Source organism: Scomber japonicus, chromosome 5 (assembly GCF_027409825.1).
Source record: "Scomber japonicus isolate fScoJap1 chromosome 5, fScoJap1.pri, whole genome shotgun sequence".
NCBI classification, from domain to species: Eukaryota; Metazoa; Chordata; class Actinopteri; order Scombriformes; family Scombridae; genus Scomber; species Scomber japonicus.
This window is the reverse complement of record NC_070582.1, coordinates 13909482-13923013: the sequence shown is the minus strand read 5'-3', so window position 1 is coordinate 13923013 and position 13532 is coordinate 13909482. Positions and strand designations below refer to the sequence as shown.

The window sequence follows — 13532 nt, the reverse complement described above, 5'->3', positions numbered from 1 at the left end:
CATAGTCTTAGTAACTTTTAGTTGTAGAGTATTTGCCGTTGTGTCAGAATACTAGTAGTGGGTACTAGTACTGGCTTGTAGTGTCTCACCCTCTGTTCATCTGAAAGTACTCAAGATTACTGAGTTACTTCTCAGATGAGAAGGGCTTTATAGCATGAACATGCTGTTGCTTCACATTGGTTAGGTACATTTACTTTAGAATATTTTCCTTAAATTGGGATACTGTTCTCTCCTGCCACATGTAATTCTTAGGCTAGCCAGGATGTTGTCTGAAGTTCATCTCAGATGTGAAGGGCTTAACTAGCATTCAGGGGAAAATGATGTTGCATTTTCTTGTATAGATTTAGGATGGTGGATTGCTGAGGTGTTTAGGGGTTCTAATGCACTCCCTGCTTACAGTTATCATGCAGGGAGGATATTTTATTTTAGGTTATTAGCTCTCTCAACAGAATCCTTGTTCCTACTCAGATTCTTTGAGAGCTCCCTAAAAAAGCAGAGCTGATTCCGCTAAATCCAACTTCCAACTGTATGACCATGTACTATAAATGGTCAGCTCCTTGAAGTTCCTTGGAGTAAGTGTAGTTGACTGAAATGAAGCATAGCGTTTGTTAAGGCAAAGCACTGAAGTCATGCTAGTATCAGCTGATTGGCATGGGCTGTTTTCCATCAAGCATCACAATTATTAGTTTATTCAGATGCCAAAAAAGAAGGACTGCGACCAAATATATGCTGCTGTGCTACACATGCTTTTGTTTCATTGCTTGTGACAGAATGTTTTAGCTGTTTTTGCTTGGAAATGTGTATGAGCTATGTGGCTCTATTGCTGTAAGCTATGCTCTCCATTTAGCTTTGTTGCTGTGCTATTGTTGTCAGATTTGTGATGAGCATGAATTATTGGCATTTATGGCTTCTAAATGATTGCAGGTGATGTGCTATTGGGTGATCAGTTTTCTGTTATGTTGCAGATTATGCTCAAGCCAACAGTTTGATGCTGCAGCTCCCCTCCATCACCCCAACCTCCTCCTTATCTGGTACTGTATGTGATATTGTTGGTTTAACTAAGATTTATTTTATTACATCTCTGAATACACGTAACTGCCCCGATTCTTTGAGCGCTCCCTCAAGAGCAGAGCCTTTTCTGCCACCGTAACTGTATGACCACATGCTATAAATGGTCAATTCCTTGACATAAAGATCTGTGAATGAAGCGGATATATTATTCAGCACGACATAAATTGCTTTTCTCTACGATGCTTGTTAATAAAACCAAGTATGAGAGGTTGAAATTTGCTTTGACTGTATCTCTAACAAAGGATGTGCTTCATTTTTTAAAAGAAAATTGAATAAAATGCCACTGAACTGCAATTAAAGAAATACATAAAGACATATTTATAAATATATACACTTATCCTTCACAGCTGCTTGTTTACATTAAACTATGGAATGCACTGTAGGATAGATTATCCAGATCAAATGAAACCTACATTTCTGAACATACAGCGTCATTATCTGTATCAAAAAGGCAGGCTTCATGATGTAAAAACACTTAACAGCCAACCTGTGTAAAGTTTAGGTTTTACACTTTCAGTCATGATCCATTTTAAAACAAGTTATTGTGAAAGATAAGTGCAGTCATTTATATAAGGCATATTTAAAAAGTTGACAGAACTCCTTTGACACTCCTCCAAAGAGGCTTTTGTGGATAAATAAGGGATGTCCATTTCCAATTTTTCCATTTCTGTGTCATTTTCCACGAACATATTCCGGAGGGGAAGAGTTGGAATATGAAGTCCCAGTTACAGGGCGGAACCAAAAGATTGTGGAAAGAGTCCCAAAGTCCTTATAGGCGTCAACCATAAAGAGTCTCCTTCACGGGATGTGAAGACAAAGATGGCGCTACATTCAGAGGTTCAGGCAGAAGAGAGCCACCAGGAGCAGAGAGAGTATACTGAGAGACTGGGCCGCCATGACACTTCCACCTGAGACACACAGAAAGATGCAAGTATGTAAATTTTGGTTTTACAAGACAAATGCAAACACTTCGAGCCATTGTGTGCAAGACTGATTTAATGCGTAGTTGTATTTTGCAGTGTGTCACCTGGAAATTTGTCAAGCCACAGTTGCTGTAACATGACACAACAAATACGCTGAGTATGTTCACCAGGGGGCACGTGTTTGACCCAGCTGGGCCAAGCATTGCCATTTGACTTTAAGTACTTGCTTATGTATGTATGGGGTCTAACAAGAAATGGAGATATTTGGATCTATTTGGACATCAAATCAGTTATAAATACTACAGTGAAGAATAGTTCAAACAGGAACACCCACAGTGAGATGTTAGATGAAGAGCTGTTGACAGGCTCTAAATGCATTTCAGCACAACATGTTAACAACTTATTTTACCTTCTTCTTTTATCAGCTCAGGCTGACAGGAATGTTTTGCATTGAACAAATTAAAAATCTGAACTGATGGTGGTATGAAATTAAAAGTCAGGGGATCATCAAAGTTATTACAATTCATCCTGAGGGAATAGTGTGTGCCAGTTTCATGACAACCCAACGGACAGTTGTTGAGATATTTCTGTTAAAACCACAAATGTTAACTTCATGGTGGTGTTAGAGGAAAAGTCTGGATATGATCACAAGTAGGATTCATCCTTCAGCCCCCCTAGGGCTGAAAGTCTACCATATTTCATGATAATCAACTTGATAGTTGTTGAGATATTGCATTCTGGTCCAACAGACTGACAGACCGAAATTGCCAAGTGAACTGGACTGACAATTGAATTGCTGCTTATTTTAGGGAAATTTTCTTTGTCCCTTGAGTGTCCCACTCTCATCCATCAAACTGAAGACTATATTTGGATGTGCCAAGTGTGATATTATACCCCATCTGTGTGGAGATCACCTTAAATGCCCCTCCATTTGTCAATGACCTGCATTTGAAATCCCCCACGGCTTAAATTCCCCAGTCTGTGAAATCAAGCTGTCAGGTGGGTCTGGACTGAACGACATGTGATAAGGAAAACCACAGGAGGGGTTTCCTCTGCTCATCAAGATCAATTACAGAGGCTTATGGCCTCCTTTAGCCAGTCAGCCTACCTGTCAGTCCATCAGCCAGAGAGGGGATGGAGTCAGTGGGCTATCAGGGCTTTAGTCATGGACTGTAAAGTTTTCCATCTTAACCCTCCAATCTAAGGCATGAAAGCTGAAGTGACATCCCTGCTCTGGCTCATGGGAAACCTCCCGCTCTGACAAATGATAACCCATCACCAACTCTGAACCTGGTATAATCCTGCTAGCAAATTGCAGGCCAGAAATGAGCAGTCACAGTATGTCACCTCAGTACTATGGATTCAAAATGAGATTAAGTAACTGAAGACTTTCTTTATTTTTATTCCACAGATGTGAAAATAATCCTGTGTGAAGACAGCATATTATTTTTCACAATAATTTCTTCTCAACCAGTACATTTTATTTCAGTTACAGAAAATGACACCCTTCTTACTCCATCAAAGATGAATATTTACTGAAAAGAAAAAACATAGACACTATACACACCACAGGCACCTAAATCCTGACATACCAGCCCTGTTATCAATATGTTTTAATTGCTTCAAAGTGAATTTAATGCAGGTTTCAGTAACAAAGTACAGACTAGGGATGCAACGGTATTCAACATTTTATTGAACCGTTCAATACGCCCTGTTCGGTTCAATACACAAAGATGCCCCGGGATAGTTTGGTACGCTCTTCATAAAACTTTAATTTTCAAAACTTGGTCCTTGTACGTGCACGTTGTACATTTAGAGATACTCAGGACCAGAGTCTTTAGAGAGAGATGTGTTTTCTCTACAGCTCTGTTCAGACCATCTTCAGAATGTCCTATCAGCGCTCTGCATACAATTGGGGGAATTGAGGGGAAAGTAAACTTCTGATGGTAACTACCAGAGACCATAGTGAGTGAACGCAAAATAGAGAAAAAGAAATCTGAAGAGGCACCGTCATCATATAAATCCACTTTGTGAGAACATGTTGGATTCAGCGTTGAGTACAATGACAAGGGCAAAAAGACCGTTGGCTACTCGTCAGGTAACACATCCAACATGTCACACTTAATGTCACCATCACACAGCTGTATCGCTTGTCAGTGTAGCAGCACGGAGAGCTGATTCGTCAGCTAAAATCCAACCGTGTATTGCAGCTGCCTTCCAACCAATTCAGAAAAACCTTAATAAATAACGAAAGAAGAGGGCCTCTTCATAGCGAAAGACCTGCAGCCCTATTCGGTGATTGCGAACACCGGATTCTATCACATGATGAAAACAATTGAAACTCATTATAATATCCCCTCCTGCACACATTTCAGTAACAAAGTAACATTTAATATTTATATTACAGTATATATTTATTATAATTTGATACTGCACTTTATTTTTCATATTGCCTTTTTTTTTTTTTTTTTACAAAAGGCAAGTAAGATAAGTGTTGCCCTTTTATAATACATTTATATCTGTACTTTTAATTATTTTTACATTTAATATTGCCTCTGCTAGTGTGAGTAGTAGTACCCTGTTGATTCAAAATAGAAAAGGCAAAGAACCGACTGGATGTTAGAGTTAAAATAATATTAAGATACCAAAACCGTACCGTTACCGTGGCCCAAAAACCGTGATGCATACCGAACCGTGGGCACACTGTACTGTTGCATCCCTAGTACAGACAGAACAAAGTACAGACATTTAATCTCAGAATGAACATTTCCTGATTTAATAAAAAAAAGGGGAAAAAAAGTCAAAAGGCATTATCATTATACTAAATAATCAAGAAATGAGAAATGCAGGAGTCCATGTGTTACCGGTGATGCTGATTTGTGACACAGCCCCGTCTCCTCCCTCTGTGTGTGCCCGCACCTCCACCACATAGTTCCCATTTGTGAGCAGGGGAAGGTCAATGTACCGCCTACTGGTTGTGTACAGAGTGCCTGTGGAGTGGCCCTCCTGTCTGTAGAGCACCTGGATATACACACATACAGCGTTTAGAAAATGTCAGGTACCTATAAGCTTCTTAATGTTTCACTTCAGAGAGAAAAAGTTAAATACAGCAGTCTTCATAAATGTTAAACTGTACTTACTTTGTAACCGTCTACTGATGCCTCGTTAGCCAGTGGTTCCACATGTTCCCATGCAATATTTACTGATTGGCCCTTTAACTTTTTACCTATTATTTTGGGGGCTCGACTTGGAGCTGGTATAAGAGACAAAAAAATGAATAATAAGATTACTCAAATTTGTACACATGAACAATACATGGTTCTGGGCAATACTAAACTGCTTTTATACATCAACATACGGGCTTTCTTGGTGTGGATCTGGAGGTGCTTGCTGGGTGGCCCGTATCCTGCAGAGTTGAAACCCCGAACCTCAATAAGGTAGTCGGAGTTGGGTTTCATACCCTCTAGTCTGGTTTGGTTCTCCGTGCCAGGCACCACCACTCTCATGGCTCCCCCCTCACTGTCTTCTTGATTCCTCCAGTACTTCACCTTAGACACAAAGGAACAGAGGTGAGATGACTTGGATCCCAAACTGGTGCAACTTGGTACAAACTATGTTTTTTTGCAGCGTAAAGACAGGAAAACAGTCATCACGTGCTCCAAGAACACGAAACATTATTGTAGATACAAGGATAAATGATACAAGTTCTACTCATATGTGTCAAAATTTGAAAATTAAATAAAATGAATGAAAGAGGTCTTTAGAAAAATGGCTATATACATACATATACATACAGTATGTAGGTATGCTTCATAGTAATGTTTCCAATTATTGAAACATTTTAGTAAGTTTAAATTAGTTGTTAGTGTTTCCAGCCATGTGGTTTCTAAATAAAGTAGTCAAAGAACCAAATCACCAAATGTTTTAGATGCTACATGATTCAAGCTGTAGTATGTCACACACACAATGTTACTGTTACTGTATGTTTGCCTAATTTCTTGTACTGACCTGGTATCTATCGATATTGCTTTGTGAGAGAGGCAGCCACCACACGATGGCTTCTGTGGCAGAGAGAGCTCTTCCCTCAACACTGGCAGGAGCATCAGACGGAGCTGAAGAGAGACACAAGGTAGAAAATAGGTTATAATGAGAGAACCGTTTTCAAGGACATGTCCTTCAGAGGTAATGACATTTCATCTGTATATAATTAGTATAATATAGATCTATAGACCATATTGTACATGCTAATAGATCCCTTTCTTTGACCTTTACCTATTTAGCACTTCATAGTTTGTGTCCATTGGCCTTACAAATAAAATTTTTCCCTCAGCAGTGCTTAAGCATTATTTTAATCGTGTGAATTTATCACCATAAGGAACACATCAAGTGACAGAAATGTCTCTCAACCCACATTCCTTGACTGGCCCTTCAGACACTTTTTCGTGACTTATGGGCTAGTTATACACTATGTTTTGGCTATCTCTGCCAGGAAACTGTCCCTGAATGTTAAATTGTCACACTGGGCCCTCGACCAACAACCCATCACTTACTGCCATTGAGTTGAACTCAAACGCACACAAAACAATACTGCTCTGCCAGCATGCACGCAACTACAAGTGGTCGCACGCATGCCTGGAGAGTGGAGCTCTTTGCAGGTTTAACTATAAAATCATAGACACTCGAGCAGCTTGCGTTCCCAGAGTGCATTACCATGGCAACAGGGCATCTCTGTAACCCATCATGTCTCGGTTGCCAGTGGTTATCTCAACTGTCTGTCAGTGGAAGTTAATAACTAGGCTAAATGCTTTGCATCCTTGGGCGCATTATCAGCTTTCTGGTTCATGCTACATAGATCATGATAATCCCCCCGCAAGGAAGACGGAGAGAGAGAGAGAGAGAGACAGAGAGAGAGAGAGAGAGAGGAGAAGATGGGTTCACTTTCAAGAGGTATTAAAATTCCTCACTATACATGAGAACTACGATTAAATGGGTCCTACTCTACTACTATAGAAAACCTGGTAGTGCTAAGTAGCTGACACTGACAGATTGAAATAGCTGAGTGTTGGCATATTGAGGAACTTCTAATTCTACAATTCTGAGACCTAAGACCTTCTAAGACCGGACTGATCTGTGACATTGTTATAAGATCAGTTTGGCACACTGATTGCTGTGAATCTCCTCGCTACTTACCGTCCTGCGCAGAATAAATGACGGCCATTAGGCTATAGGGTCCCTCTCCTTTGCTGTTGAATGCTTTGACTTTGACTTGGAACTCTGTCGAAGGAGGGATGGAGGAGTCTTTGTGGACATAGCGCCTCGCCTGGGGGTCGGCTACTGTAACTTTCCTCCACTGGTTTCCATCTTTCGGTTTGAAGGCCACAATGTAGCCAAAATTAGAGCCGTAGTAGTACCTTTGCTGTACAGGCTGATGAAAACAATATAAAATAATGAATGTAGTGAGGCAGATTTTTGTCAAACACACCTCTCAAACTTGAATGTCAGTAGTGTGAATGAAACTCTTAATCCTGTCAGCATTCACACCATGCATATCATGCATCATCCACTTACACTTATGACATAAACTAGGATTTAGTGTGACACTTTACTGGCTCGACCCTCCCGATCTGTCCTCATGCCTCATCTCCTTTTGTTGGCACTGTGGTTTTATCATTGAACCATATGTCCAGTAAGATATCCCTGTTTTAGACATGGCTAATCTCTAAACACATTGCCTAATCCTCCAGCTACTCAGGAATTGAATGCCTATACCTCAGCAAAGCAAAAAGGTCACGGCAGAGAAATGGTGGATAATGTTTTGTGATAACGATTTGTTTTGTTTGGCATAAAAATATACATGTTCTGTGGTGTGCTGTGTTCAAACACTGTCATTAACTTAATCTGTTGATGAACTACACTAAAATGTATCAGTGACAGATTTCTAGAAATGTTGTTTAATTCTAACTTTGTTTTGAAAAAAATATAAAATTATATACTATAAAATAAACATTATTATAATTATCACATATTTAACATATTCTCTTTAGCCCTAAAATTCTTCCTTATCTTATTTTGGATTAAGGTGAGCTAACAGTAACAGGTCTTCTTTCTGTCTGCTTTTTACATAAAGAGAATCAGATTTTCTGAGCTTGTAACCTTTACCCCCACTTTGCCCAATGGAAAGACCGAACCTACCGTCCACGTGATGATCAGCTCCCTGCTTGTCCCTCCACCCCCACTGACGTCAGAAGGCGCCACCAAAGGACCTACAATGAAACAGCAGCAGTGAAACTCTGAGCTCACATGCTAAGAATCCACACAAACGACGCCAACCCACACAGGCTGTAACCTATCCCTGGCAGCGCTCCTGAAACATCCTTCCTCTGCAAATACAATATCAATGTCTTCCCCTGTGCCAAATGCAACACCTTAATGTCAATGTGGGAACACTGCCACTAAGGGAAGCAAAGAGGCAAAGGTTCTCCTGTTTTGCCTCAAGTCTAGTAGCTTATTCACAAATGATGTTTACTTTTTTAAGAGGGCCTGTGATTTTCATTTTATAATTGAATCTTAGTATAGAGTTTCACCAAAGTGCTCATTTGTTGAGGCTTGTGTGGTCAGTTTGGCAGTGTGCTTCTGCTGTAGGAAGTGCGGCATGATGGGATTTCTGCTGACTCATTTCTACAGCGATACTTAATGTAAGTAAACAGTGCTGTAATAGAATGACAATGAATAAATCTCAGAATGGGAAGCAGGACTGTGGACCCACATTTCCATGACCATTCAGTTACTCTTTATTTCTCACTTATTTTAAGTAAGGACACGATCTTACCTGCTTCCAGGGTTTTCTCTTTATGTGACGGGCTGCTTGGCTCTCCTGTGCCCAGTGTGTTGGTGGCAATAACTCTGAACTCATACTCAGTCCAGGGGAACAAATCCACCACTGTGGCTGTCTCTGCGTTTCCCTCTACATTTGCAGGAGCTAGAAAGAAATGAACAGTTTTCACTTTGTCTGGGATCTAACACGGTAAGTTAAAACATTATACAGTACAAACTGTTCTGTCCCACACTTGGACAAAAATATCCTTAAAACAGCAATGGATTTCCATTTTTGGAACCTATTCCTATATTTTGAGTCATTGTGGCATGAAAAATTACATTTTATCCATCTTTAAGAAACAGTGACCACCATGTAAGCCTACAGTATCACTATGTGGCATGGCCCAAATCATTATAACCTCAAAGCCAGCTCAGCATTAAGGTAGCAGTGTTTATTTGACCAAGAAGTCTGCTGGTGTTCTTACATGTAGTGGCATCCTTCCAGACATCTTCTGAGTAGGAGTCCCTGTACTGGATGGTATATTTGGAGATGGGGCTGTGGTTGTCTGCTCCACGGCTCCACTGCAACGTTACACTCTTGTCATTTTTGTCAATCACTTGCACTCCACCTGGGGCACCAGGGGGACCTGTTGGGAAGAAGAATAAGAGTCAGGTTAGGGTTGTTATAGAACACAAATGTGGGTGCACTGTCCTTTAGTCAAAAGGTCACACAAGTGCTTACTTGTCACTTAAGCAGACAGTGAACTTACGATATATATATTTTTAAAAATATATATATATGTAAAATACAGATAGGGAGAAGGAGGGCGTAGTGTTTTTCAGTCAAGCTCATAGTGAAATTATTGGTAAAAGTCCTGAGCCTTATAACAACTTTATACTTCAACACCAGTCTCCATAAAAACCACTGATGCATATGAAACACAGCACATCAAAGCCCTGACATTTTCACTTTTTAGTCCCTTCTTTAAAAGACATCAGTAAAGACTGATGGATTAAGGCATTACAGCTTAGAACCAATTGACATATGTGAACTAAAGCTTAAGCAACAGCTTTTGAATCCAGTGTTTCTTTTGGTCCTACTGGTCTTCTTGATTCTTTCTTTGGAACATGAAAATGGCCTAATAGAAAACCCAGACTGTGTCAGGGTGAGCCTCCCAACCCACAGCCTCAGAAATCAGCCAGGATTTACTTTTTCCAAGTCATGAATATGAGCCGAGACAACTAAGGCGATGAGGCAGCCAAAGCTGGACAGTCCTTGAGCTTCTACTCTCTGTTAAAAGTCAGGAGTCCTGAAAACTCTGAAGATTTTTGAAATTCAATGTGAAGGATGAAATATTGTGCAGACTTTCTTTGTCTGGACAACACTGCGTCATATGGATGAATGGTTAGCGCAGTGTTTGAACTGATGCCTCAATGTTAGCCATATTTCCCAAAAATCAGGTTTATGAATATTTTCTTTACTCACACCTTTCATTCATTTCACTATTGTTCTAGTCTTGACTGTAACATTACTCTACAATAACACTCACACCCATCACATGAAAACATCTCCTTTCCCTATCTCAAATCCCTACTAATAACCTACAGGTGCAGAGCTGTGTCTTTAGCTTGGACAATCTCCTGAAGCAGATCTACTTCCTCATCTGCAGTGATAAATGGCTGTCTTTCATCCCTCCCTCTCTGCGCCCCGGACCGCTGGCATTTGGCACTCCATTAGGAGCAGCCCAGGGCCTGTGTTTTGGTTCCACTCTGGAAAACGTCACAGTCAGCCGCTGTACGTCCACCTGGCCATCTGTCAGCACCTGCTCTGAAAGCAGCGGCAGTGGCAGCACACCCAGGGCACAACAGGGATCACTGGCAACCAGATCACTACTAGAGTTCTTAGGTTCCTATCTGAAGAGACCCTTTGTCCGCCAACACTGGGCCTGTTTCAAGACCTGAAGGGTGAGCTGTAAGGCAAGCTCTCACTCATCAGGAAGTAGCGTGTGAAAACAAAGCCCAGTGAATCATCTAGGAGGTAAAAAATACAACAAATGACAGACAGAGCTCTGTGGAAGTGTGGCAGTGTTTATTTTGCACGTGTTGATAGCTGTGTGGCTGGAAGAACAAGTACTGAAATTAGCAGTGCTCCATATCAAAACACTGTGGCGAGAGATATAAATCTAAGATGTTATAAAAGTTTTAGTCATCAAATACTCATCACATAGCTTTGCACAACTAATACCTTCACAAATACAGTAGCTCTCAAGAAGACAAGTGGGGCCTGACACTGTTTAGTCTGCTCTACAACTACAATACTTATATGCTTATATACTACATTAAAATGTGTTATAAACCATTAATGAATGTTTGGATAGATATTTAGATTCTAAATATGGAGGTTAAAAAGTGTTACCAGAACTTGTCATCAAGACTCACAGTAAAAGGCACATTTCCCTGAAATAATGTTATAATTTGTCTTCCAACTTAATTTATTTTGCCCGACACTGCAGATGGTTTTGAAATGTAATTTGCAATGTGCTAACATGAACACAAACAATGTAAACTAGAGGTATAGAACCGGCGTGACTATTTGCAGTAACACGCTATCACTGGAGGCTGAATGAATCATCTAGTCTGGATCTTTCCTGAGTGGAAGACGTATACAATTAGTCCTCTCTGTGTGGTGTGTGTCTCTACCTCCTGCATGACGACATAAGCCATTTCCTTCGTTCCATAGTTTTTTCCAGAGCTTTTTCATTCACTGTCTTTTGCATGAAGTATCTGGGTTGACAGATTATCCAGCCATAAATGCTACGGTCTGGTCATTCTGGAGAGATTTACTTCTCCTCAAACATGCACAGGAGAACATGCAGTACTCTGCTATCTGTCTGTTTCCTTGTCTCTCTCTCATTTTACAAGAACTTTCTGCAATTTCTAGCTGTATATTCCTGTTCTGAGAATAAGGGAAAAGAGCATTAGTAAGTTTCTCTAAAAGTGAGACATTACACATAAATGACTGTATGCCGGTCTAATTGCAGCACTCACCCCTGACGACCAAGTGGGCCGAGACGGTAACGTTGTCAACAGGGGTCTGAGCGGTGCAGGTGTAGCGTCCAGCATGCTTCAGTTGGGCGTTTTTAATCAACAGCTCACCATTTGAGCTTCCATTCTGCACAGAACAATGCACCAGAGAGTTAATTTACCAGTGAACAAATCATCCTTCATAATGAGCTAAACATTTCTCGCTGTGTGCCTGCCGAACCTCAAACGATGATGTTAGATATTTCTTTACACAACATGCAAATCATCTTAAAATGACAAAAAAGGACATTTTATTCCAATTACTAAAGTAGTCCAGCAAGACCGGAGCAACTGAGATATCAACCCTGAGCATCCAGCAAAACATGAACTTGTTTTTTCATTGTTTTTCACTTTGATATGTCCAGTTCATGAAATGGATGGTAATATTCTTTTTCTTTTTACTGCAAAAGTCATTTAATTGATCAATTAAGTGATTTCTTGGTTGCTTCGAAGTGCAAGGACACTTCCTGTAGGCCATCAGTGCAATTATAATGTCAATACAACCAGTAGGTAGAAAATGACATGGAATTAACTTGGTACCTCTTGTTTCATTGGGGCTGAATCACTTCATTGATCAATTTAATGACTTTTGCAGTAAAAAGAAAAATTGTGACCGTCTATTACATGAAGCAGACATGTCAAAGTCACAAAAGAACAAGGTCATGTTTTGTTCTACCCCAGGTATGGGTTGAACAAAATTTTGTGAGTTTGGTTCTTGCTTTATATCTTTTCCAATGTCAAGCTCCTCACAATGTTTGCTCTTGTCAGCGTTCTCACTGTAGAAAGGTATAATCATTATGATAATCTTCTTTAAAGCATACATGGCTGCACTGAACTTGCTGTTTGAGAGTTAAATTGGCTTTGCTAATACCACACAAATACTATTAAATGGAACTAGACCCCATTTTTACGAGGGGAAAATCCTCCTTGTGTACAAAAATGGGCTATCATCAATCACAATCATAATATGGTGTTTGGCTAGTGGGCAGAATGACAAATGAGAAATGCTAACCACTGCTTATGGTTAAGGCTGCATCGAGAGAGAGAGAGCATTGTAGGTCATGTCACCAATAATGGATGTTAGCGGAAATTGCTATTAAACTGATATACAATGTACTGCTAGGCTAGGCTATTCAGGGAAGGAATGTGAAATAGCTTTTAGAGTCATATTCATTTAAAAGCATAAAAGCATACTGTACTTTACCCTATCAGGTATTCCAATGAAAATACAGCAAACAGCAACATAACCTCAAATATGATTTGATGTGGATGAACTCCAGGCTCAAGTTAAAGCTGTGCGTCCCTGAGATTTTGTGGTTGTGGTTGAGGGTAAGTAAGCTATCAAACAAAACTCTGATATTTTGGTTCATATGTCTTGAAATAACTACTTCATCAACATGATGTCTCACCGAGGGGCGTTCATAATGTTGGCTGTCCTTGTGTAGGTCAATAACCCGGCCATCCAGGGACCAGATGAAGGTGATGTCCAGAGAAGGGTCATGTGACGCGGCACACTGCATCCTGGCGTCTTCATCCACTTTAACGTCAGCATTAGACGGGGCCAAGAAGATCTTTGTGGACTCTGGGGAAAAAAACACAGGAGGATGATGGGATATCAATGATGAGAAAGAGGCCACT

At 40.3% G+C, this 13532-nt stretch overlaps 1 protein-coding gene across 1 annotated transcript in view; it reads right to left on the bottom strand.

The window, feature by feature from the left end:
* Positions 1-1895: 1895 nt before the first annotated feature.
* Positions 1896-13532, bottom strand: part of LOC128358434 (contactin-1a-like) — a 30690-nt gene continuing 19053 nt past the window's right edge. The window contains exons 13-23 of the mRNA XM_053318709.1: positions 13304-13476; positions 11859-11982; positions 9296-9457; positions 8824-8973; positions 8187-8257; positions 7185-7419; positions 6003-6106; positions 5353-5542; positions 5135-5247; positions 4859-5015; positions 1896-1979 (exon numbers count right to left, since the gene is read on the bottom strand). Coding sequence (XP_053174684.1) covers positions 1903-1979; positions 4859-5015; positions 5135-5247; positions 5353-5542; positions 6003-6106; positions 7185-7419; positions 8187-8257; positions 8824-8973; positions 9296-9457; positions 11859-11982; positions 13304-13476 — 1556 coding nt within the window. The 3' untranslated portion in view covers positions 1896-1902. The remainder of the gene's footprint in view (positions 1980-4858; positions 5016-5134; positions 5248-5352; positions 5543-6002; positions 6107-7184; positions 7420-8186; positions 8258-8823; positions 8974-9295; positions 9458-11858; positions 11983-13303; positions 13477-13532) is intronic.